Genomic DNA, 22,985 nt, shown 5'->3' with positions numbered 1-22,985 from the left:
TAATAACAAAGCCTACTCGTGTAATGAATAGCACAGCGACATTAATTGAATGCTAAATCATAAATGCTATCCCAGTTAATGTCAAACGTGGCCTGATCTATTCAGACATATCCGATCATTTTCCAATTTTTTGTATCAACACTGGTATACCTAAAGAATTTTCAAATAAAGATGATATTGCTTTAAAAAGAAGGTTTATTAATCACAAGAGAATATCTCAATTTAAAGATTAACACCAAAGACAAAGATTGGAGTGAAGTATATGAGACAGAAGATGTTAACCTTTCCTATGATATTTTTATTATTCAATTTCAAAGTTGTATAATACATGTTTCCCACTAGAAAATCCTTCTTCAAAACAGAGACGGAAAAAAACTTGGATTACTAAAGGTATTCTTAAATCTATTAAAAGTAAACATACATTGTACTGTAAGTATTTAAAATGTTCTAGTCTAAGGAACAAAGTGAAGTATTCCAATTACAAAAACAAACTTACCAATGTGATACGTAGCTCAAAGCGAAAGTATTATTCTGAAATTGTCCAAAATGTAAAAGGTGATATGAAGAAGACTTGGAATCATATTAATTCTCTTTTATGTAAAGCAAAGAACCCACGATACCTTCTCATATGCACTATGACAACTTAAACCTTAATATATTTTGTAGATTTCTGCAAGGAAAACATGGTATTACTTCACTCTTCCTTAGACCCACATCTACTTCTGAAATTATCAAATTCACCAGCATGTTAAAACCATCAAAATCCAGTGGGAGAATGCAGCAAGAAGATCGAGGATCTACTCTTGTGGGCTACCTTGTCCATATAAGACTCATATAAGACTCATATTCATACTTGACACGCTCATATTCTTCAATGTGTGCATCACCGTCTTCAAGTAAACCTTGTAAATATTGTAATTTTTTCTCTAATTCAACTCGTCTAATTCTTCCTGCTTTTGTCTTTTCAATGCTGTATTGTCTCGAAAATTAACGCATCTGATATTTTAAAAATTCCCCCCTCATGCGAACATATTCAAATGGAACTGTTTTGTTAATCCATTTATCTATGTTTTCTGACATTTTAGAGCAAAACGAATCATCATTGCATAAATCATTATTGAATTTCCAATTAAAAGCATTCACTTTTTTCCTGTTTTGAACTTTTAATTCTAAAACAATAGCAGAATAGTCAGAGCTTACTCCCGGACCTTCAATACATAGCCTTGTAAGATCTCAGAAATGAACCAAATATCTAAGCGGCTCTGAATGAAAGGCCGTAACCGTTTCCATGTATACTTTTTAGCTGTAGAATGTCTAATTCTCCAGATGTCGATGAGATCAAGTTCCCTTTGCATCTCATTAAGTACATTGACAACCTGTTGGGAAAACTGGGGGTGCCCAGCTTGTCTGTCAAGATTTATACCCTTAAGTACATTAAAGTCACCTGCCATTATAATTGGAATTGTATCTATATCTTCAATTGAGTGTAGTCGCGTAACAAAATGTTCGAAAAAGAATCTTTGCTCTGTTCTTTTGTCCACAGTTGGTGCATAAACATTGCTTATTATAAACTCATTTCCATCAATAACTAGTTTTAATATCAAATACCTTCCGCTATCGGAAATTATTTTAGATACGACACTGTATTCAACAGTCTTTTTCATCATGACCAAAACCCCTCTACTATGTACAGAACCATGCGTTAAAAAAAAAATTGCCATTCCACTCATATGCCCAAGTACTAACAGTGTCTGGAGAACTGTAAGTTTCTTGGAGCAAAATAATATCTGCTTGTTTTTCTTGGAGCCAAGAAAAAACCTTCATTCATTTAAAGCTCGGCCTCAGATCTCTTTCATTCAATGAAAAACACTTTATAGGCGTGTCTTTAAAGGTCATTAAAAAAAATCACTTTGCGGCAGAGGATTCCCGGAATTACAGGTGTACAGAAAACAGCCACCAGTCTTGGCTTTTGTACCATGCATAAAAATTGTACCAATTTTTATAATATAAAAAACAAAATTGGTTACAGCTGAAAGTGGTCTGTACCTGTGTATAGGAGAGTCGCCCACCTTCCATGCACGTTAATAGAGATGCCAACCAGTACGATTAAATCATATTTAGTACCGTAATAAGAGTGAAATACGATAATACGATATCACCTCTTAAAATACAATTTTGTTTTTTTTATTTAAAAAAAAAAAAATAGATAAATAAACAAATAAACAAATAAATAGAAAAATAAATAAGTAATAATTAAAAAAAAAAACATAAAAACTGTGGAATCGCATAGAAACATGTACAAGTGAACACCGGCAACCCCAACAAAAACTTTTGCTTTTAAATTTTCTCTTTAAATTTTAATGAAAGAGCAAACATTTTACTTGACCGTACTTACCAGTAAAACATTTTTCTGAAATTTTACTGGCCCGGGGCCAACGGACCATTGGTAGTGTCGAGTTTTCGTGAAAATCTGATTTTTATCTCGAAAATCTGATTTTTTTTTTAGGATACTCAGTCTGTTTTTTTTGTGTCAGGAGGTTGGCATCTCTGCGTTAAGATCACACTGCACTCTTTGTAAAAGAAAAGTGGAACATGAACTTCACACAGCTCATTCAGTTATACCGGGAGAAGAGACTTATGTTTTTTTTGTTAATAGTGATTTAGTTTGTTTTCCCCTCCCAAGCACAAGTAATGTCAACTAAGTAACACTAATTATTTTAATGATGATGATAATAATTTGATTTTTTTTTCTGACAACAGGAGGCAGACCGATGGGGTCGGCAGGAAATACCGTTTGATGGTCTCCTTCAACTCTACAACAACCTAGTATTCCAACAAGAGGTGAGATATCCAATTTGTTTTCCCCTTTACAACGGGTTTTTATGCCTCCGCCACCGAAGGTGGTGCCGGAGGCATCATGTTTTCGGGTTGTCCGTCCGTACGTCTGTCCCGTTTGACCGTTATCACAATATCTCAAGAACCATTTAAGATTTAAACTTAAGACTCGGGAATAGTATTTATCACCATAGGAAGACGATCTGATTAGATTTTGGAGTACGTAGGTCATGGGTCACAGGTCACAGAGGTCAACTTATGAAATTCCTTGTATTGAGGTTGTTAGCGCGATATCTCAAGAACCATTTGAGATTTAAACTTCAAACTTAAGGATAGTATGTATCACCATAGGAAGACGATCTGATTAGACTTTGGAGCACGTATGTCAAAGGTCAAGGGTCACAGAGGTCAACTTATGAAATTCCATACATTGAGATTGTTATCATGATATCTCAAGAACCACTGGAGATTTAAACTTCAAACTTAGTGATAGTGTGTATCACTATAGGAAAACAATCTGATTACATTTTGGAGCACGTAGGTCAAAGGTCAAGGGTCATAGAGGTCAACTTATGAAATTCCATACATTGAGATTGTTATCATGATATCTCAAGAACCATTGGAGATGTAAAAACTTCAAACTTAAAGATAGTATGTATCACCATAGGAAGACGATCTGATCAGATTTTGGAGCACGTAGGTCAAAGGTCAAGGGTCACAGAGGTCAACTTATGAAATTCCATACATTGAGATTGTTATCATGATATCTCAAGAACCACTGGAGATTTAAACTCCAAACTTGTTTAAATTGCTCTATGGCGGAGGCATCATTTTCGACTGCGCGCAGTCAAAATTCCATCTAGTTTTTAATTTAAAACAAATAAAAAGGGCCCCTTGTTTAAAGTTTTAAATTTGACATTGAGAACTCATCTCACAAAATGAATTATTCTTTTTAATGTTAGTAATAGGACCATCAACATAAATTTGGTTAAAAAAAAAAAAAACTTCTTCAAATTGTCTTTGGTGTATAAATCCTGAAAAGTAAAATGGGATGAAATCAGCCTCAGTGAATTTCACACTTTACAATTATAATTAAGAAAGATTATGTGCCCAAGAATGACGTACCCATTTGGCAGGTTGTATACATAGACATGTGTAGTTTGTGTTGTAGTCTTTTTAGAGGTAGGCCATTAACTACATCATGCAGCCATTCAAACCACTTGAGACAAAACTGTATCCATACAGTGAATTATAAAGCCTGGCACACACTTAATGGTCTGACTGCGATCCGATTCTTGAAGAAATTGCAGTTATATTAGTTAAATGATAATGTAAACAAACAAAGTTTTGCTGATTTAGGTTGAAGCTAATGATAAGAATACTAACGGCCAGAATTTAAGTGCCTGTAAGCTTTCTAGTCAGAATAAAGGCTGAATCGGCTTTAAGTCGTAGATAATTGTACTTATAGTCTGACCTCACTACGATTCTGTGCCGATTTTATAGCTTATCCTACTTCAAAGCAGCTTGAAATCCCCTGAAATTTAGATTTGATTAATCACATGACTGATCAGATCCTTGATCATTAAAATGTTATACATGGTATGTTTGAATGTTCATGTAAAGTGCTGTTGGTTGTAAATTCTTCCAAATCAAATCCTGTAGTGTGTGCTGGGCCTTGCTTTGAAGTCATCATTTGACTACTGTATTCTAATTATATATGTTTACATGATTATTTAATACATATATCCTGCATATATCCTGCATTGAAAAACTTGCCAGGGTACTTATTTTTGAAGTGCTGATCCATTATGGAATCAAAGGAATGTTTATTTATGATGCCTCTTGAATCCTTACAATGATTAATGAACTAGAGATGTGAAGAAGTTAATGGGGAAGTGATCAAAGTCCGTAAATTTCATCCACCCATTGTAATATGCCAATGAAGCCATGTTGATTATATTTGTTGTGTGGAATCAGAAAACCTACTTTGATTTTACTACCTTTTTTCAATCTCTGTTATTTGTTCTAGGTAGCAGACAGGTTACGTGAATACTACAATGATATGTAAGTACAGATCTACACATGTATGTTTCTTTACCATCAAACTGGGTTATTGTATACTTCATGAGTAATACATGTATGTTAGGAATGGTATTAACCACTGAGGTCAAAGGTCACAGATGTTTTGTACTTTATTCCCAATCATTATTGAATAGAACTTAGTCATAAAGACCATTACGATGACTCTCTCTCATTCTCTATAAAAAAAACGAATACAAAAATAAATTTTTTAAAACCTGAGATGTCATTGCAGTTTGATACAACCAGAATGAGTGCAAAGTACATACAATTACCGTAAATAAGAGTTATAACTGCCAATATGTAGCAATTACGTGTAATAACATTTTATGTGTATGGTGAATGAAAACTGAATAAACTCGAGAAAACTATATGATACCTATGCCCTTGAGCTCCAATGTAACATAGTACCACATTGTACAATACTGTAGTGGCAGATATATAGATTATTTTGCCATTCCTATAGATACGAATTAAGGGATAATGTTTTGCAGCACCTTCTATTTACTGGCTGTCATGCTTTACAGGGGCCCCCTTTATTTCAAAATCGTAGAAACATGACTATTGCTGTTTGAAAAACTAATACCTGCTGTGCATTAAACTGCTGTAAAGCAAATACAGGTGTCTATGGACATCCTATGTTGCAATAATTTGAAAAGTTTGATTTTTATTCATTTTAAAAGTAGAAGCTTTATCTACAGTTAGTGTCTTTGTTGAAAACCTCTCTGTAAGATGTCAATTTCTTGTTTATTTTCTTTGTACAGGAATAGAGTCACTCTCAATGACTACATCAGGTTTTTAGCACAAGAACAGAAGGTAGGTGTTGATAAGTGAAACTTGAACACAAAATAACTATTTATTTGCCCTTTCAATTTTTGGAAAAAAAAGGGGTATAAGAGAGAATGTAGGGACAAGAAGAACAGAGCAATATTTCCTGTCCACCATAAATTATTTCATATTTGTGTATAATAATAATGTGCCAACTCCACATGAATAATGTGTTCGAGGCGCATGGAGAAGAAAAACTATAAGTACACAAAAATACACTCAGAAATGAACAACAAAAGTAAAGTAAATCTAAATCTACTGGAAAGCCACTTTGAACAAATGAGTTTTGAGGGCATGTTTAAAGCAGTCTACACTTGAAATATAACAAATATGTTGTGGCAATTGATTCCATAGGTGAGGTCCAGCGTGTGCAAATGACCGATCCCCCCATGATTTCTTAGTTTTCGGAACAACAAGCAATTGAGAATCGGATGATCTTAAGCGTATGGGAGGATTATAAGGCATCAACAGATTAATATTGTACTCTGGGGCAGATCCATGTATACAGTGAAAAACAAGCAATAATAATTTAAATACAATACAGTATGATCTTTATATTACCCTGACAGCTTATAAATCAAACAATGATGGATAATAAATAAATGAATAATGGAACAAATGAATAAATGAAATAAACCAATGAATAAAAAAATGGATAGTTTTAAAGATAAATAAAATTATCTCATTTTTGTTGACATGTAATGAACACTTTCTTTTTATAGAAAAGGAAGAAGATTAAAAGAAGTCAATGAAATTTCTTTATTCATTTCTTAACAAAAGTTATATTGTTTTTATTCAAGTCTGATTTTCATTCCTGGAAATGTTGTTCTAATGAATCGCTTTGCAGGACCCAGTAGCCAACAATCCACATGAAGTAAAACAGTACATCCGGAAGTATTTTGCTGATTCTGGCAAAGCTGCAATGGAAAGCGATAGTGACCTCTCTTTCACGGTGCAAGAGGTAAGCTTTTGTTTAATACTTGTCACTTTTTTCAAGCCCACTCCAAGTAGAATATGATGTATGTATTCTATATCTTTTCTCAAGTGTGATTTTTATGCCTCCGCCCACCAAAGGTGATGCAGGAGGCATTATGTTTTCAGGTTGTCTGTCCATCCATCCAGCTTTCTCGTTATCACGCTATCTTAAGAACTACTTTAGAAACAAACTTCAAACTTGATGATAGTATGTATCGGCATAGGAAGATAATTTGATTAGATTGCGGAATAACTAGGTCAAAGGTCACAGGTCAAAGGTATGTCATTCTTATACAGAATATGGCATACCTTGTACCACTTTGAGGTCTGAAACCAAACTCTTCCTTATCATATTCTTTGTCAATTTGATCTTTTATTCTGTTAAGTGTGATCTTCAAGAGCACTTTGGTTACTTGACTGATAAGACTAAAAATCCTAAAATCTTAGCATGCACTTGCCTTGGGTTTTGTGGGGATTCGGGATTGGGGACATGATGATACAGTAAACCTGTTTGTAGCGACCACCCGAGGGAAACACAAAAAGTTGCCTTTGTAGACAGGTTCCTTTAGTACCTGATTCAATGAGAAACCATTTTCAAGGGAAACAACAAATGTGGCCTTTGTAAACAGGTGGTCACTAAAGCAGGTTTGACTGTAGTTGCAAGGTTATTTATCAATTCAAATTATGTTTCTTATTGATTCTCTTCTCTATCTCTCTCTCTTAATAGTTTGTAGATTACCTTTACTCCAAGGACAATGAGATTTGGAATCGTTTCTATGACAACATAACAGATGACATGGAGAGACCTCTCTGTGACTATTGGATCGCATCGTCTCACAATACGTAAGTACTTTATCCCCAAAATGGAAGTAGTGGAGTAAATAAGGCTTCATCAATTTCCAAAAATTGAATGTCTCCCAGATCACTTACCCTTCAGACCTCTGCACTTTTTTGTGATGACGTAACGTGTTATATGTTTCACATTTCGGAATCTTAAAACACAGAGCTCAGTGAATACATAATAATAATAATATTTTTATTTTTTTTATTTAAGTAGTTCCCCTTTTCATTTTCAAATTTTGTGTATGATTTATTTGTATTTATATATATATTATTTTAATGGAGAATGAAATATAACGAAAAAAGAAATTATAATATTTGAATATTCAGGTATTTGACTGGAGACCAGGTATCCAGTGAATCATCAGTGGAAGCCTATGCAAGGTGCCTCAGAATGGGATGCAGATGTCTAGAATGTAAGTCAAACACCATGTGCAGTCAAAGTAACAAGGGGGAAATAGAAAGGGGCTTGCCTCTACAACTAGTACGATTTAATCGTATTTAGTATGATAATAAGAGTGGAATACGATAATACAATATCACCTCTTAAAGTACGATTTTTCAACAAACAAAAACAAAACTAATTTTTTTTTTTCATTTTTTTTGTCCATTTATTTTTTAAGAATATTATTATTATTATTATTATTATTTGTTTTTTTAATATATTTTTTTTATACCCATAAAAAACCACGAAATCGGTAGTGTCGAGTTTTCATGAAAATCTGAGTTTTCTCTCCAAAGTCTGATTTTTTAGGATACTCGGTCTGTTTTTTGTGTCAAGAGGTTGGCATCACTGGGCTTGGGCCATGTGCCCCTCAAGGCTTTGCCTCTGAGGGCCACTATATGAATTTTTTTCTTCTCAGTGTGTTGTAATGTCTCTAAATTTAGGCCATGAAGTAGCCTTCAATAAAGACTATTATGTAGTGTGATTATTGTTACCCAATAGAATAAGAACAAAAAAAACCCTGCTGTTGTGAATGTTGCGGCATGAAAGATTGGCAGGGAATACAAATTACAAAAGGAGGTAAAAACTATAGAGAAATGGAGAGTATCTTGCTATTTTTGCAAGCACAGAATATGACAACATGCCTTGTTTGACAGTTAAATCTGTATATATGCCATAACATATTAATGATGTAAAAGGGGCTGTAGATGATGTCTGTCATTAGCTGAGAAATTGAAAGTGCAACAGGATTGTCAAAGAGTAATGTTGAAGATAGATGAAAGTTTGCTTTATAATATGTACTGTCTTGGAGAGTTGCATCGCATCATTTACTCAACTGGTTAAAGATAAAGTTGAGTTCTGGTAATGTGATTGCATTGTGAAAGAAAAGGTGTGGAATGGATCAGAAAAAGTTGATCATTTAGCATATAAGTATTGGTGTGTACTGCAAGGTTCTGGAGTCATCAAAATCACAATAAATTTGGCTCAGTCTTGGTAAAGTAACAAGCACTGTACACCGAAAGATGTATATGGGCCTACACAAATGGTGTCTGGCACTTGTGTCTGGGCTACTAACCTTGATTTTCTTATCTATTTTTTTGCTCATTACTCAGCCAGTATACATTTTCTACCAAAATTGTTTGGCAAATGACATTTATTTGTAATCTTGAACATTCAGTGTAAGTTTCATTTGATTCTGTTAGAATTCATTTAAAAAAAAACAGAACTCAAGTTTATTTTTAAATACTGTCATTCCTTACGTTTGTTTATCATTGTGTTTGCAGTGGACTGTTGGGATGGACCAGACGGTCTACCAATCATCTACCATGGTCACACCTTGACCACCAAGATCAGGTTCTATGATGTACTCAAGACAATCAAAGAACATGCTTGGATCACCACAGAGTAAGGCTTTCATAAGTTTATGGTAACGTTGTTGATGATGACAGTGGTGATGTGACATCACATCGTAGGTGATGATGGCAGTGGTGATGGTGATGAGGTGGTAGAGTGATGATGATGATGATGGTTGTGGTGGTGGTGGTGGTGGTGGTGGTGGTGGTGGTGGTGGTGGTGGTGTGATGGTGGTGTAGACGATGATGATGATGATGATGACGGTTGTGGTGATGGTGGTGGTGGTGGTGGTGGTGGTGGTGGTGGTGGTGTGATGGTGGTGATGATGATGGTTGTGGTGGTGGTGGTGGTGGTGGTGGTGGTGGTGGTGGTGGTGGTGGTGGTGGTGGTGGTGGTGGTGGTGGTGGTGGTGGTGGTGGTGGTGGTGGTGGTGGTGGTGGTGGTGGTGGTGGTGGTGGTGGTGGTGGTGGTGGTGGTGGTGGTGGTGGTGGTGGTGGTGGTGGTGGTGGTGGTGGTGGTGGTGGTGGTGGTGGTGGTGGTGGTGGTGGTGGTGGTGGTGGTGGTGGTGGTGGTGGTGGTGGTGGTGGTGGTGGTGGTGGTGGTGGTGGTGGTGGTGGTGGTGGTGGTGGTGGTGGTGGTGGTGGTGGTGGTGGTGGTGGTGGTGGTGGTGGTGGTGGTGGTGGTGGTGGTGGTGGTGGTGGTGGTGGTGGTGGTGGTGGTGGTGGTGGTGGTGGTGGTGGTGGTGGTGGTGGTGGTGGTGGTGGTGGTGTGATGGTGATGTAGGCGATGATGATGATGATGATGATGGTTGTGGTGATGGTGATGGTGATGGTGGTGGTGGTGATGGCAGTGCTGATGGTGATGAGGAGGTAGAGTGATTGTGATTTAGCGGTGATGATGATGATGGTGATGGTGGTGATGATGATGGTGGTGATGGCGATGGTGGTGATGATGATGGTGGTGATGATGGTGATGGTGGTGATGATGATGATGGTGGTGATGGTGATGGTGGTGTGGTAGTGATGGTGGTGGTGTTGATAGAGGATGATGATGATACTACTATACATTTTCATTTTGTTGATAAATGCTTGTAAATTGATTAATAATAATGGTCATTTAATGGAATAGTAATATTATTACCCTTTTTTTTTCCCCCAGCTTTCCCATTATCTTATCCATTGAGAATCATTGCTCACTACTACAGCAGAGAAACATGGCCTGCCTCTTCCAAGAAGTCTTTGGTGGTGAGTTTCCCCCCAACCACATTTATATTTATATTTTGTTGCTTTCTTAAGTCTTTGCCTTTGTTGTTGTGTAGTTGCCAGATTGTACTTTTATCAAAATTTCTGTAACTAACCGATTGATAACACAATTAACATCTGTGAATTGACCGTACAGTCCCATCTATCAATAAATGCGTCGCTTTTTTTCCTACTTGCTACAGACACCTTACTCACACAGCCCATTGACAGGGATGCAGCCAGCCTTCCTGCTGTCAGCAAGCTCAAGAGGAAGATCATCTTGAAACACAAGAAGCTTCCTGATAATGGAAACGAGACATTCACAGTTCCCACAGAAGACAGTAAGGACATAGATTGGTTTCATTCTCATTCTCTCTTTTTTTTTCCTGGTCCTGCAGAGATAATGTCCATGATTGATTCCTTGATGTGATCTAGTGATCAACTCTGTTCCATGATTGATTCCTTGATGTGATCTAGTGATCAACTCTGTTCATGATTGATTCCTTGATGTGATCTAGTGATCAACTCTGTTTCATGATTGATTCCTTGATGTGATCTAGTGATCAACTCTGTTCATAATTGATTCCTTGATGTGATCTAGTGATTAACTCAGTTTCATGATTGATTCCTTGATGTGATCTAGTGATCAACTCTGTTTCATGATTGATTCCTTGCTGTGATCTAGTGATCAACTCTGTTTTCGTGATTGATTCCTTGATGTGATCTAGTGATCAACTCTGTTTTCGTGATTGATTCCTTGATGTGATCTAGTGATCAACTCTGTTCATGACTGATTCCTTGATGTGATCTAGTGATCAACTCTGTTCCGTCATGATTGATTCCTTGATGTGATCTAGTGATCAACTCTGTTCATGATTGATTCCTTGATGTGATCTAGTGATCAACTCTGTTTCATGATTGATTCCTTGATGTGATCTAGTGATCAACTCTGTTTCATGATTGATTCCTTGATGTGATCTAGTGATCAACTCTGTTCCATGATTGATTCCTTGATGTTATCTAGTGATCAACTCTGTTTCATGATTGATTCCTAGAATTAATTCAAACCCACAATCATTGTAATAATTGAATCATGTTGAGTTTAGAAAGCCCGTCTGATAAAAGAACTGACCAGCTTGAAAGGATGTCATTTTCCTTTATTCCTTCTTCAAGAAGTTTTGTAATAAAAATTGTTATGGTGAATCCATCACAAGCCTTATGCTTTTAAACAATTGCTCTTCCTTCCTTCCTCCATTGATTTTATATTCATTTGATACATGAAGGAAATATGCATGAAGAGTCTGAATCTGTTCTGATTTCATACTAGGAAATTTATTTGTTTTAAAAGATACAGTCTACTTTTTTCGCATGAACAAGTTCATTTATAGCAATGTTTTGACTTTTATTTCATTGTAGGTCTAGACTTTGACTTGAGAAATTCAACCAAAAATGGCATTCTCCTTCTTGAAGATCCACTAGATGTAAGTATTTAAGTCTGTTCCAGTAGAAAGTCAAGAGTAAATTTTACATTTTGCTCTACACTGCAGTCATGATTTGAACTATTATCTTTCTCAAATTGGTGTTTTCATTGCTGCAGTCATCTCAAACAATTTTCCACCTCTCTCCTTTAGTATTTCATTATTTAACCAACTGCAAATCTTTGATGCAGTATATGAGAATACATATATAATAAATGGCCTGATTGGTTATCAGGTTGTGTATGCTTTGCATACATGCAGCTATAGCAAATTTCTAGATTTTAAAACCTTTGTTGTCCACTGTAGTCAACAGTCAGGAGGTGTGACATTTTTACACACATGAACATAGCTGCCAGCTATTCCTATTGTGGAGGAATGATTTCTATTTTTGGGCCTTCAGGCTATTGTTTTGAACCCTAGATTCTTCTCTTTTTCTGAAATATTCTGTGAGAAAAGTATACAAAATAGACTGTTCCTATTTTTGCCTTTGAGAGATTCCTAATGTTTGCTGCGGAAGGTTGGTCGGTATGCATGTATCATTTACATATGAGACATATAATAAGCCAGTTCATAGTTGCAGTCTGAGCATGAGCAGATAAAAGTCATTGCAGACCAAATTGTGAAATACACGGAGATAAAATACTGGATGATGAAAGTTATGTAATCATTATTCATTTATACACAGTGCACTCCATGATACACAGGTGGAAGTATTCTTTGAAAAGGGGAAATATAGGCTATTTATGTAGTACCTCCATTGCTGTAGGAGTGATTATTTCAAAATGTACAAAGTGGGACCTCTTCATGGTTTGAAGATCTGTGGATATTGGGGGTCATTTGGGACATGTGCTACTAAACCGTGAACTGATCTATTCTCCTCCTTCTCCTTTTTCTATTGCAGCAAGAATGGGCTCCTCATTACTTTGTGCTGACTGACACCAAGCTGTACTACTCTGAGGAGACTAACACGCAGGCTAACCAAGACGATGATGATGATGCTAGCTCCATAGAACCGGTATGTATTCATTGTAGATGATGGTGGCATCACAGAGTTCATTGTGAAGAAGAAGATGTAGGACATTGGGGAGGATGTACAGGATATATGAAGGAAATGGAATTGAAAAGAATGCACCAATAGTAGTACGAATCAAACTATTTAAAAACAGGATGAAGGTTTTGCAAACGGCTCTAAATGTTGCTGTTTTGCCAAGTTTTTATTTCAAAAGAACTCATCATACATATATATTTTAGGACCATGGTCCCATTCTGGACTCATGGCATGTCATACAATATTTACAGCACTATACAACGGAAAAGAAAAAATGTCACAACAATCAACAACACACATGTATATAATATATCTTGCGTTGGGTTGTGTTACAAATTATATGGACTACACATACTATAATACAAACAATTATTTGGGTTTAGAATTGATCGTCCATTACTACATTTGAGAAGAAATATGTACTCTTAAACTATTACTATTTGCATGATATGATGTGAATGGTGGGGACAGGGAAGAAAAAGAAAGTGTATTCTAGTCATGATAGTTCATCTCTAGTTTGAATACTCTTTACTGTATTCTAGTCATGATAGTTCATCTCTAGTTTGAATACTCTTTACTGTATTCTAGTCATGATAGTTCATCTCTAGTTTAAATACCTTACATCCTTAGAAGTTCAGGTATATCACCTGTAAATTCAAATGATAATCATAACCAACGACAATCGAACCAATAAGAACCAATATCAATTCATAATGTATGTTATGGTGATTTCAAATCGACCTATCAAGAAGGATAAACACTAGCTGAGAAATTCATTTGGTATAAAAAGCAAAGATGTAACAAATCTGCCAGGATTAACGTGGCAGGAATAAGAATTGTACATTTTTTACCACAAATTACCCATTCTTAGCCATCCAAAGCCGAATGTGAACTGCACTACAATGAAAATTGGTTTTTCGGAGATCTCAGTACTCCAGAACGAAGTGGCACGTCCATTGCTGAAGAGCTCCTAAAGCAGTACAACGGGGAAGACGGCACTTTTATTGTGCGGGAGAGCGACCGCTTGCCAACAAGTTTTAGCATTTCATTCTGGTACATCACGCACAGTCTGTGGGAAATGTTAACTCCCGGCACTGTTTAAACAAAAAGCTTCTGCTCTTGTTAAATAAGATTGCGTGATGCTTTCAATGATTTATAGATTATGCATGCTTATTCATAATTCAAGTGCATTTGACCTTTTAAAAAAATAGTTTGCATTCCATGTGTGTGAGTGATGGTGGAGTGGGGAATCTAAGGGGAATCTCAGTAGGTATATTCAATCTTTCAGGTGGGGAGTCAAGGGCAGCTTGATATCCAGTAACAAGATAGAAGCTCATAAGAGAACTTGCAATCAATCCGAAAATCGATCGCAACTCTTTGTACGACAGTGCCCAGGTCTACAACTGATTTGTGTTATGTATACAGTGTGAGGACTTTCAAGAAATTTTCAAAAACAATTACTATGAATATCTTTGGAACAACCTAAGGCAGGAGGGGGGGGGCAGAGAAATGGCACAATAGAGTTTTTTTATGTACGTGTACATCTCTATAAACTTAAATAGATAAATACATATATGTAGGAATAGTCCATTGTGAGCAAGCTGTGATGAATTGCCCATAGATTCTGTTGCTCCATTGTCATTCAAGTTTAAGAAAGCATCTAGAGTTTCATACGTTCAACACTATTTACTTTATATCTAACATTATTCAACAGATCACCATTGCATAATTGACCAGATTTAACCTGTTTGATTTATTTTTGATCAGCACCTTTAATGATTGCTTTCATATGTTTTCATTGGGACTATAGGTATTTAACCCACTGACATCTGAATTCATTCATTACCATAGGCTTGATATAGTAGCCACCCGGCTCCCGTAGGCTACACAGACTGACTATAGATGATTGAGAAGCTGTGCAAAAAACCATGCTATAAGGGAAAAAGACAAACAATCCGATTACTTTTAGTAAAGCTTTCAAACCACAGCATTGCGCTTACTGTTGATTTCAATTATCATATTTTTCCTGTGCACTTTTTCTTTTAACCTTTGCTTACAAATCATCAACAACAATCGCACACTAAAGGTCACGCCCAACGAAGAGCTTCATTACTCGGAGCCCTGGTTTCACGGAAAACTGAACACGAACGCCGACCAGCTACCTCGCATGGTCGCGGAAGAACTCCTCACACGTTATCAGCAAGGCGATGGCACTTTCCTCGTTCGTGAAAGCGAGACGTTCAAAGGAGACTACTCCCTCTCTTTCTGGTACAGCTTCAAATTCTTATGATTTTTTTCTCCTTTTTGGGGTTGGTTCAGGAATAATTTGCAGGGTCCCCCCAAAATTAATATAAACATGTTGCAAGATTTATTGCTCTTCAGCTTTTTGGAAATGATGGAATCTTTTTAAGATCCAGGAATAACTTTATTTATGTTTTGAGAAACAGGATCATTTGCATTGATTTATTTGTAGAGGGAAAATAAATTGTTTCTCTGATATACTGATTTCATAAGAGTCATATAAAAATCAATGGGCACTGTGATAGTATTTCAAAAGCTGTTTTTGAACGGGGGGGGGGGGGGGGGGGGGGGGGGGAATTATTGTCTATACCTGCCAAAATGCTTTCAAAAACACAAAATAGGATCATGTCCTGCAGTCAATGGAGAGTAAATTTGGGCAGTTTGTTGACTTACTTTTTGCACAGTTGTTACATAGCAACTTGATTTATAATTTTTATGTTGTGCAAGTAAATATGGGGATGTTGACCACTCCTTTGGTCAAACATTGCTATGGGGGAGGGGGGGGGGGGTTGTAATATGGATGCTCTGTGCAGGGTGGAAGTATATTTTCATATCATTTACATGTAGTGCTTGTAACACAGTTCAGCTTGCAATTATTCAGCTCTGCACATGAGGATTTAACTATTACAAGAACAATTGCGTACATCCATGGAAAGTTCTGATTGGAGTGGATTATTTGAATGAATTCCTTCTTTTTTAAAATATCATTACAGAAAGAATTTGCAAGTTAAAATATGCAGTGTATCCTATGATGATTTCAATTATTATTCAGTTTACATGGTCTAATTTTCTTGCTCAAAAGTTCCCCCACTATCATTAAGTCATTATTTCTGAAGTACATGTAGTGGTGGTGGGTTTATTTGCTTTCAGATGCATACTCTCTACAATCCCCTGACCCCTCTCCCCGATTTTAAATTTTAGCAAAGATATCAGCAACTCTTTTTCATCAAATTTAAAAACGCTCTTTGCTGCATTATCTCGTCATAATTTCTTTATCTAAAAATATTTTGTACAAAATAGATGCTATTTTGTGATTTTAGAATAGAAGAGTGAGCTCAAAATGAATAAATCATAACATTGCATTTCCAACAAAGTTAGAATTGTAGTTGCTATTTCATTTTATTTTTTTGATGCAATGATGCATTTTTAAAAACGATTTCTCCTTCAGACTCACTAGAATTGTATTTTTATGCCTCCGTTACGAAGTAGCCGGAGGCATTATGTTTTCGGGTTGTCCGTCCGTCCGTACGTCCATACGTCCGTACGTCCGTACGTCCGTCCGTCCGTACGTCCGTCCGTCCGTACGTCCCGTTCTCGTGATCGCGTTATCTGAAGAACCAATTGATGGATTCCTGCCAAACTTTGGTCATGTATGTATCTTGCAGAGCCGATGAACTGATTAGATTTTGGGGTCACGAGGTCAAAGGTCAAAGGTCACAGGGCTCATTATGTATGCAAAAACAGCTCGTGATCGCGTTATCTGAAGAACCCATTGATGGATTCCTGCCAAACTTTGGTCATGTATGTATCTTGCAGAGCCGATGAACTGATTAGATTTTGGGGTCACGAGGTTAAAGGGATCGTTTAACAATGTTAAATCTGAGATACACGGCCCTACGTGATATCAGTGTATGTGATATGGTGTAATATTGAAGCCCTAAACAAATTGCGCTTCAAAATGATCAAGAAGTGCCTCAAAAAAGTAAAAATCTTTGAGTGACCGGTTTTACCATACTCGTTTTCCCCAATAGACTGTAATGTTATGGAAACCGTCAGGCGAACGGTTTTCAAAATTTGTAATTTCAATCATAAATATCTTGATAATCAGACAGGTGATCGGCTTGTAAAAGTCACGGGGTTCCTGACTGGCCTAAAGGTTTGTAATTATCATTGCACCATGAGCTAAATCCAGAATTTTGTTTCAGAATCTGAGACAAAGTTACCGGATCCCTTTAAAGGTCAAAGGTCACAGGGCTCATTATGTATGCAAAAACAGCTAGTGATGGCGTTATCTCAAGAACCGATTGATGGATTCCTGCCAAACTTTGGTCATGTATGTATCTTGCAGAGCCGATGAACTGATTAGATTTTGGGGTCACGAGGTCAAAGGTCACAGGGCTCATTATGTATGCAAAAACAGCTTGTGATCGCGTTATCTCAAGATACGATTGATGGATTCCTGCCAAACTTAGATCATGTATGTTACTTGCAAAGCCGATGAACTGATTAGATTTTGGGGTCATGAGGTCAAGGTCAAAGGTCATACGGCTCATTATGTATGCAAAACTAGCTTTTGATCGCATTATCATTAGAACAGATTGATGGATTTCTGCCAAACTTAGATCATGTATGTATCTTGCAGAGCCAATGAACTGAGTAGATTCTTGGGTCATGAGGTCAAAGATCAAAGGGTCATATATGTATATGAGAAATTGCTTGTAATCACGATATTCTGAGAACCTGTTAATGGATTACAATTGAACTTGAATTTGAAAAATTTCTTCTGTTTTGGTTTGTAAAATTGCTCTATGACGGAGGCATCATTTCGACTGCGCGCAGTCGAATTCCATCTAGTTTTTTTTTTTGGGGGGGGAGGGGGGGGGGGGCAAATGATGCTCACAATAAGGTACAATTTACATGCAAAAACAACGATCTGACAATATTATAATATAGTAATATATGGTTTAGAAATGCATAAGTTACTAGTTTTCAGTTTGGTCATTTCAAATATGACACACCGATGTAAAAGAAATTAATTATGAGCTGAGAAATAATTGTTGCTGTTATCTGCTAAAATGATTTGCAATCCTGAACAAATAAGGATAATGCATGCAACTACATTGCTAATAACACACACTATTGCATCAATGCATGTCTCATTGTATTCTTGCACATTCATACATTCATACATTCATACATTCATATACAAATAATGCAGTTTAATCTAATATGGACATCCATTGGTAAGTTTTATGTGACACTACAGTATGTTTCATGAGATTTTAGAAATGCTGTGAATATTCTGTATGCAGGTACAGTATCAGTGTAATTTCATCAGCCTGGCAAAATTCTATTTTGGGCTAACTTTTATTTCATCTGAATCAAGTACCAGCATGTACATTTTTTTAATTTTAAAGATATCCAAAAAGTCGTCTTTCTGTCGAGCCACTCAGAATATACTTGTTGGGGAAAAGAAAGCATTGTAACTTAGACTGATAAAATAGCCCGATATGAATATCATGTGTTAAACAAAAGAATGTTTCACTGGTAAATTAACCTTCACTAGCGCATCAGAAAAGATATAGATGTAACATGTTTCCTATAGTAACAGAATGCTAGATTTATGAAGGTAGATGTAAGCCTCTATTTCATTCTTGTTGAAACAAAGTGATAATGTTCATGGGAGGATAATATATGTTTCATTGTAGCTATACATGTAGCTTTGAAGTTGATACCTCTTTCCATATCTTCATTCAGTATTTTCATGTTTTCTTTTTTGTTTCCTTTCCATTTCATTACTTTTATCCAATTCATTTCCAATTCCTTCTGCCCACTATCAAATTGTCTAAATCAAATCTTTTTGCATACCGATCTTAAAACATCCATTTCATGGTAATCAATGAACATTTGAAAACCAACATTTTGGCACTCCTGAATCCCATTCCAATTCCCATGCTGATCAATGCATAATTCATTGGCCAAACAAACAATGCATCACTAAAACATTGACAATGTTGAATGTGAACAAACATAAAACCAACTGCTACTGAATATTCATGTGCCCTCACTCCAATGTTTCATCCAATCCCATCACATGTTTTTTCAATGACCTCTTCATTTTATGTTGAAATGATTATTTTGAACACAATATGAAAAATATTGATTCAACAACTGATGCAATTGTAAAAAATCATTGAATACAAAACGACTTCCCCCAAATTACGTATAAATGTACGTAAAACTCTACTGACCTTGAAATTACTTTAAAAAAAAATGATATGCCCCCTTCTCTGCAATCTATGGTGGTGGATATTTGGTTACTTTTTTGGGGGAAAAAAATTGGCAATCAATTCTTCCTTTTAAATTCTTACCCCAATATTCAACCCTGACCCAAATGCAACCTTTCAAAAACACGCCTTGACCTTTGGTAGGGCCATGGGAAAGGTCAACCACTGTCGCATCAAGTCCAAGCTTGACCGAGGTCAATCCAAGTACTTCCTGGTGGAGAACATGCCGTTTGACAGTCTCTACACTCTCATCAACCACTACCGGGCGGTGCCCCTACGCAGCCGTGACCTGGAGGTCAGGCTAACAGAACCGGTTCCTCAACCCCCAAGCCACGAGAACAAAGAGTAAGTCAGAATGAGGTCGTTGTCCAATGACCTCGCAGTGACCCCCCCCCCCCCCCTTCACTTCCCTCGAAGAGACGGTCACCAAGGTTATCAGAGGTAGTGATTGGAAGCACTGCATGATATTATATATGCTTGCTCTACTGAGCCCGTTGAGTGTGGCTCATTGGGGGTATTGTGTTTTGTGTTTGTCTGTTATGTCCCTCTTAGTGTTTTCTCCTCTGCTTAGTATTGTAGATGCATGATACATGTAGAGCTTTACATTCTGCATTCGCTTACTTACTAATGTACATGTAGTACCAACTCTACTTCTTTTGTTTCATGCATCCCTTTTTATCAGCTACATTATAACATCAATGCTTTCCTCTCATATTTGCTGTTCATTGATATATCTAATACACATGCACTAACCAAGTAGGTAGGTAGAGAGAGAGAGAGAGAGAGAGAGAGTGAGAGAGAGAGAGAGAGACAAGGTAAGATGTTTCTTGCAAACATGAATGGAGTGGAAAGTTCTAGGTCCAAACCCATCATGTCTTCAGCTAACAAGCCACTCAAACTTAACCACATCGCACCACCCTTATATAACACATATTTCTCCAGATGAATTCTCCAAGCACTTGTCTCATGAGGATTAAGCTTAACCTAATCTATTTGTTAACCCCACCCCCCCCCCCTCCCTCCCCCTCGTGTAATCTCTAATCGCACCCTATTAACCCACAGGGCTAACAATCGCGTCAATCACTGCCGTATTCGCTCCAAGTCCGTCCACGGCAAAACTTGCTATTACCTGGTCGAAAACCTTCCGTTCCCGAACCTCTATACCCTCGTAAACGTCTACCGTGAACGCTCGATCAAGGGCGGGAACGGCATCACGGTGAAGTTAAAGGAAACGGTGCCCCAGCTGTATGGCCACGAGAATGCAGAGTAAGTTTATGCCTTTGCAATGTCTTCAGAGGAATGTGCACCTTTCTGGGGTAACATGCAACCGGCGATGGTAGGGTTTCAATTAAGTGTAAATTGAACTGTTAATGGAGTATTTAGAAAATGGTTTGAGCGAAGACATTTTTGGAGATGTCAGTATTCTTTGTGCGATATCTTTGAAAGTCGGTTCTTTTATCAACACACATTGTATTAACCCAAATCTGATCTCAGATTGATGCATGTGGTTTGCATATATCATGGTGAATCCAGAGAGAAAGAGATTTTAAAAAGGAGGTTGAATATCTGGCAAGCTTAATTCACTGCTTTGATCTGTGGAGGAAGAAGGGTAAGTAAAGAAGAAAGAAAGAGATGGAGGTAGAAAGACACTACGGATAGACAGACAGGCAGAGACATACATACATACATACAAACAGTCGGGGAGGGGAGGCACATAATCTCCACAAACTGAGTAGAGCCTGTGTCATTTCTTATTTCCATATTTATGTAAGTGGGTCTGAGCTATGCTGGCTGTGATGGGATGTGATTTTACCTCTACAGATGTACTTTCTTTTATACAGTTTTGTGAATATTTCCTAAAGCTGCTTAAAGGTAATACAAAGTTTTGGTATGGGGTCATGAATTTGGTTCAAATGAATATATTGGAAGCATATGCGATCCTACAATATTCAGTGATTGTTGTTGCGGTTGAATTCGAGTCTAAAGTTATGACATTGTAAATAATAAATTTTAAATGTTGTTTGACTAAAATCGACCGATTAGCTATTCTCGTTTGGAAATTATATATCACAACTACATACTCTGAGATTTCCATGGTCGCAGCTACCACTGTACGGCCGTAGGCGCTATTTGAAATTCATCAAAATTTACCTGGAGCACCATTCAATTTTTACATTCAATTTTCCTCGAAAGCAGAAGTGTTTTAGGGGCTAAATTTTGTAGTGCTTATAATACATCCACAGGGGCATTCAAATATATCAAAATTGTAAAGAATCACTATCCACCCAATTTTCAAAAATTCCCCAAACTTTGTATTACCTTTAATTGAGGTTGTTTTAATACATGTACTTTTAAGACCAACTTCTCTTTCCTAACCATTGCCTTTTATTAATACTCACTATACTGCACTTTTATTAATACTCACTTACTTTCACTTTTCACTCTTTCTTTAGTTCTTTTGATACATCTTACAGTTCCCTTAGGGTAAAATACACAATTTGTGCCCTGGCAGGGGTGCTATTTTTCATTGATGGATTATTCATTGGATTTGAGAAAAGATGACAAAGTAATTACAGTTTCCATCGTAGTTAAAAACATTTTGAAAAGATTGCTTGTATAAAAACACTTTATCTAGTCAATTTTCTTCTTGAGATCAATTTGTCTAACATGTACCACCACATTACATTCATCTGATACTAATATGGGATGTGGGGCTCAGTTTTGTGTGAGCCCACATGGGTTCTTTTCCACAACAGAAAGGAGGAAGCGACAAGGCAATGTTTACTGTTTGGTAGCTTTGGTTCAGAATACCCTTCTGCTCAGAATCTCAAAGTTTATTCTCTGCTCTTTCCAACATGCATGCATATGTATCAACTTAACAACTAGTATATAACAATAAAATCCTCATCAGTATTCAAAAGGAAGTCCGTCATGTGACTAAATATTCAAAGAAAGTGGGCCAACCAAAAGAGAGAGTGTCATGTGAACTGTTATGGCGGAAGAGTGGTCAGGTGACAGAAGAGGAGGGGGAGGGGTTTCATGTAAAAGGATGTTAGAGTGAACACAGGAAGTAAGTGCCTGTGGCATGTGGGGCATGTGAACATGAAAAGAAGAACATACTTGGTGGTGAATATGGACACAGAGTCTAAAGAAATTAAAGAGGCTAATTAAAGTAACCATTGAACTTAAAACTTTTAGGAAATCAAAGGTTAACTTGGAGTACAATATCCAGCCCTACACTAACATTCGCTCATCTCCTAACTCTCTTATTTCGAACATTTAATCGAACATATAATCATTTTCTAATTCTTTCTAATTCTTTCCTATTTATTGACAAGTCATGAATATTTGGAAGTGCATTTGAAATTTAGTTCACTCTTGATCCTTTAAAGCACTTGTAAATGTCACAGGCAGAACCAAGGTGTATATTGTTGACAAGGTGGTGTATGAATTAATTTGCCTGCTTGTAACATTGCATGATTGTAGCATGTGCATGATAATATATGTGTGCCATGTTAGAGTACCTTAGTATCACTGTATTGCATGCTTGTGGAT

General features: G+C 36.8%; 1 protein-coding gene across 4 annotated transcripts in view; it reads left to right on the top strand.

The window, feature by feature from the left end:
• Nucleotides 1–22,985, top strand: part of LOC583807 (1-phosphatidylinositol 4,5-bisphosphate phosphodiesterase gamma-1) — a 90,172-nt gene that overhangs the window by 51,048 nt on the left and 16,139 nt on the right. For 3 of the 4 annotated variants that reach the window (XM_030975417.1, XM_030975418.1, XM_030975419.1), the window contains exons 7-19: nucleotides 2,761–2,841; nucleotides 4,865–4,899; nucleotides 5,679–5,730; nucleotides 6,590–6,703; nucleotides 7,445–7,560; nucleotides 7,888–7,973; nucleotides 9,286–9,406; nucleotides 10,514–10,599; nucleotides 10,800–10,937; nucleotides 12,013–12,077; nucleotides 12,976–13,089; nucleotides 15,209–15,390; nucleotides 20,493–20,696. In XM_030975417.1, coding sequence (XP_030831277.1) covers nucleotides 2,761–2,841; nucleotides 4,865–4,899; nucleotides 5,679–5,730; nucleotides 6,590–6,703; nucleotides 7,445–7,560; nucleotides 7,888–7,973; nucleotides 9,286–9,406; nucleotides 10,514–10,599; nucleotides 10,800–10,937; nucleotides 12,013–12,077; nucleotides 12,976–13,089; nucleotides 15,209–15,390; nucleotides 20,493–20,696 — 1,394 coding nt within the window. Of the gene's footprint in view, nucleotides 1–2,760; nucleotides 2,842–4,864; nucleotides 4,900–5,678; nucleotides 5,731–6,589; nucleotides 6,704–7,444; nucleotides 7,561–7,887; nucleotides 7,974–9,285; nucleotides 9,407–10,513; nucleotides 10,600–10,799; nucleotides 10,938–12,012; nucleotides 12,078–12,975; nucleotides 13,090–15,208; nucleotides 15,391–19,574; nucleotides 19,776–20,492; nucleotides 20,697–22,985 lie in introns of all 4 variants that reach the window. The other variant, XM_030975420.1, reaches the window with a different exon arrangement.

The sequence above is a fragment of the Strongylocentrotus purpuratus genome, unplaced genomic scaffold (genome assembly GCF_000002235.5).
Source record: "Strongylocentrotus purpuratus isolate Spur 01 unplaced genomic scaffold, Spur_5.0 spur5_scaffold_8, whole genome shotgun sequence".
NCBI classification, from domain to species: domain Eukaryota; kingdom Metazoa; phylum Echinodermata; class Echinoidea; order Camarodonta; family Strongylocentrotidae; genus Strongylocentrotus; species Strongylocentrotus purpuratus.
This window is presented reverse-complemented; position numbering and strand designations above follow the sequence as displayed.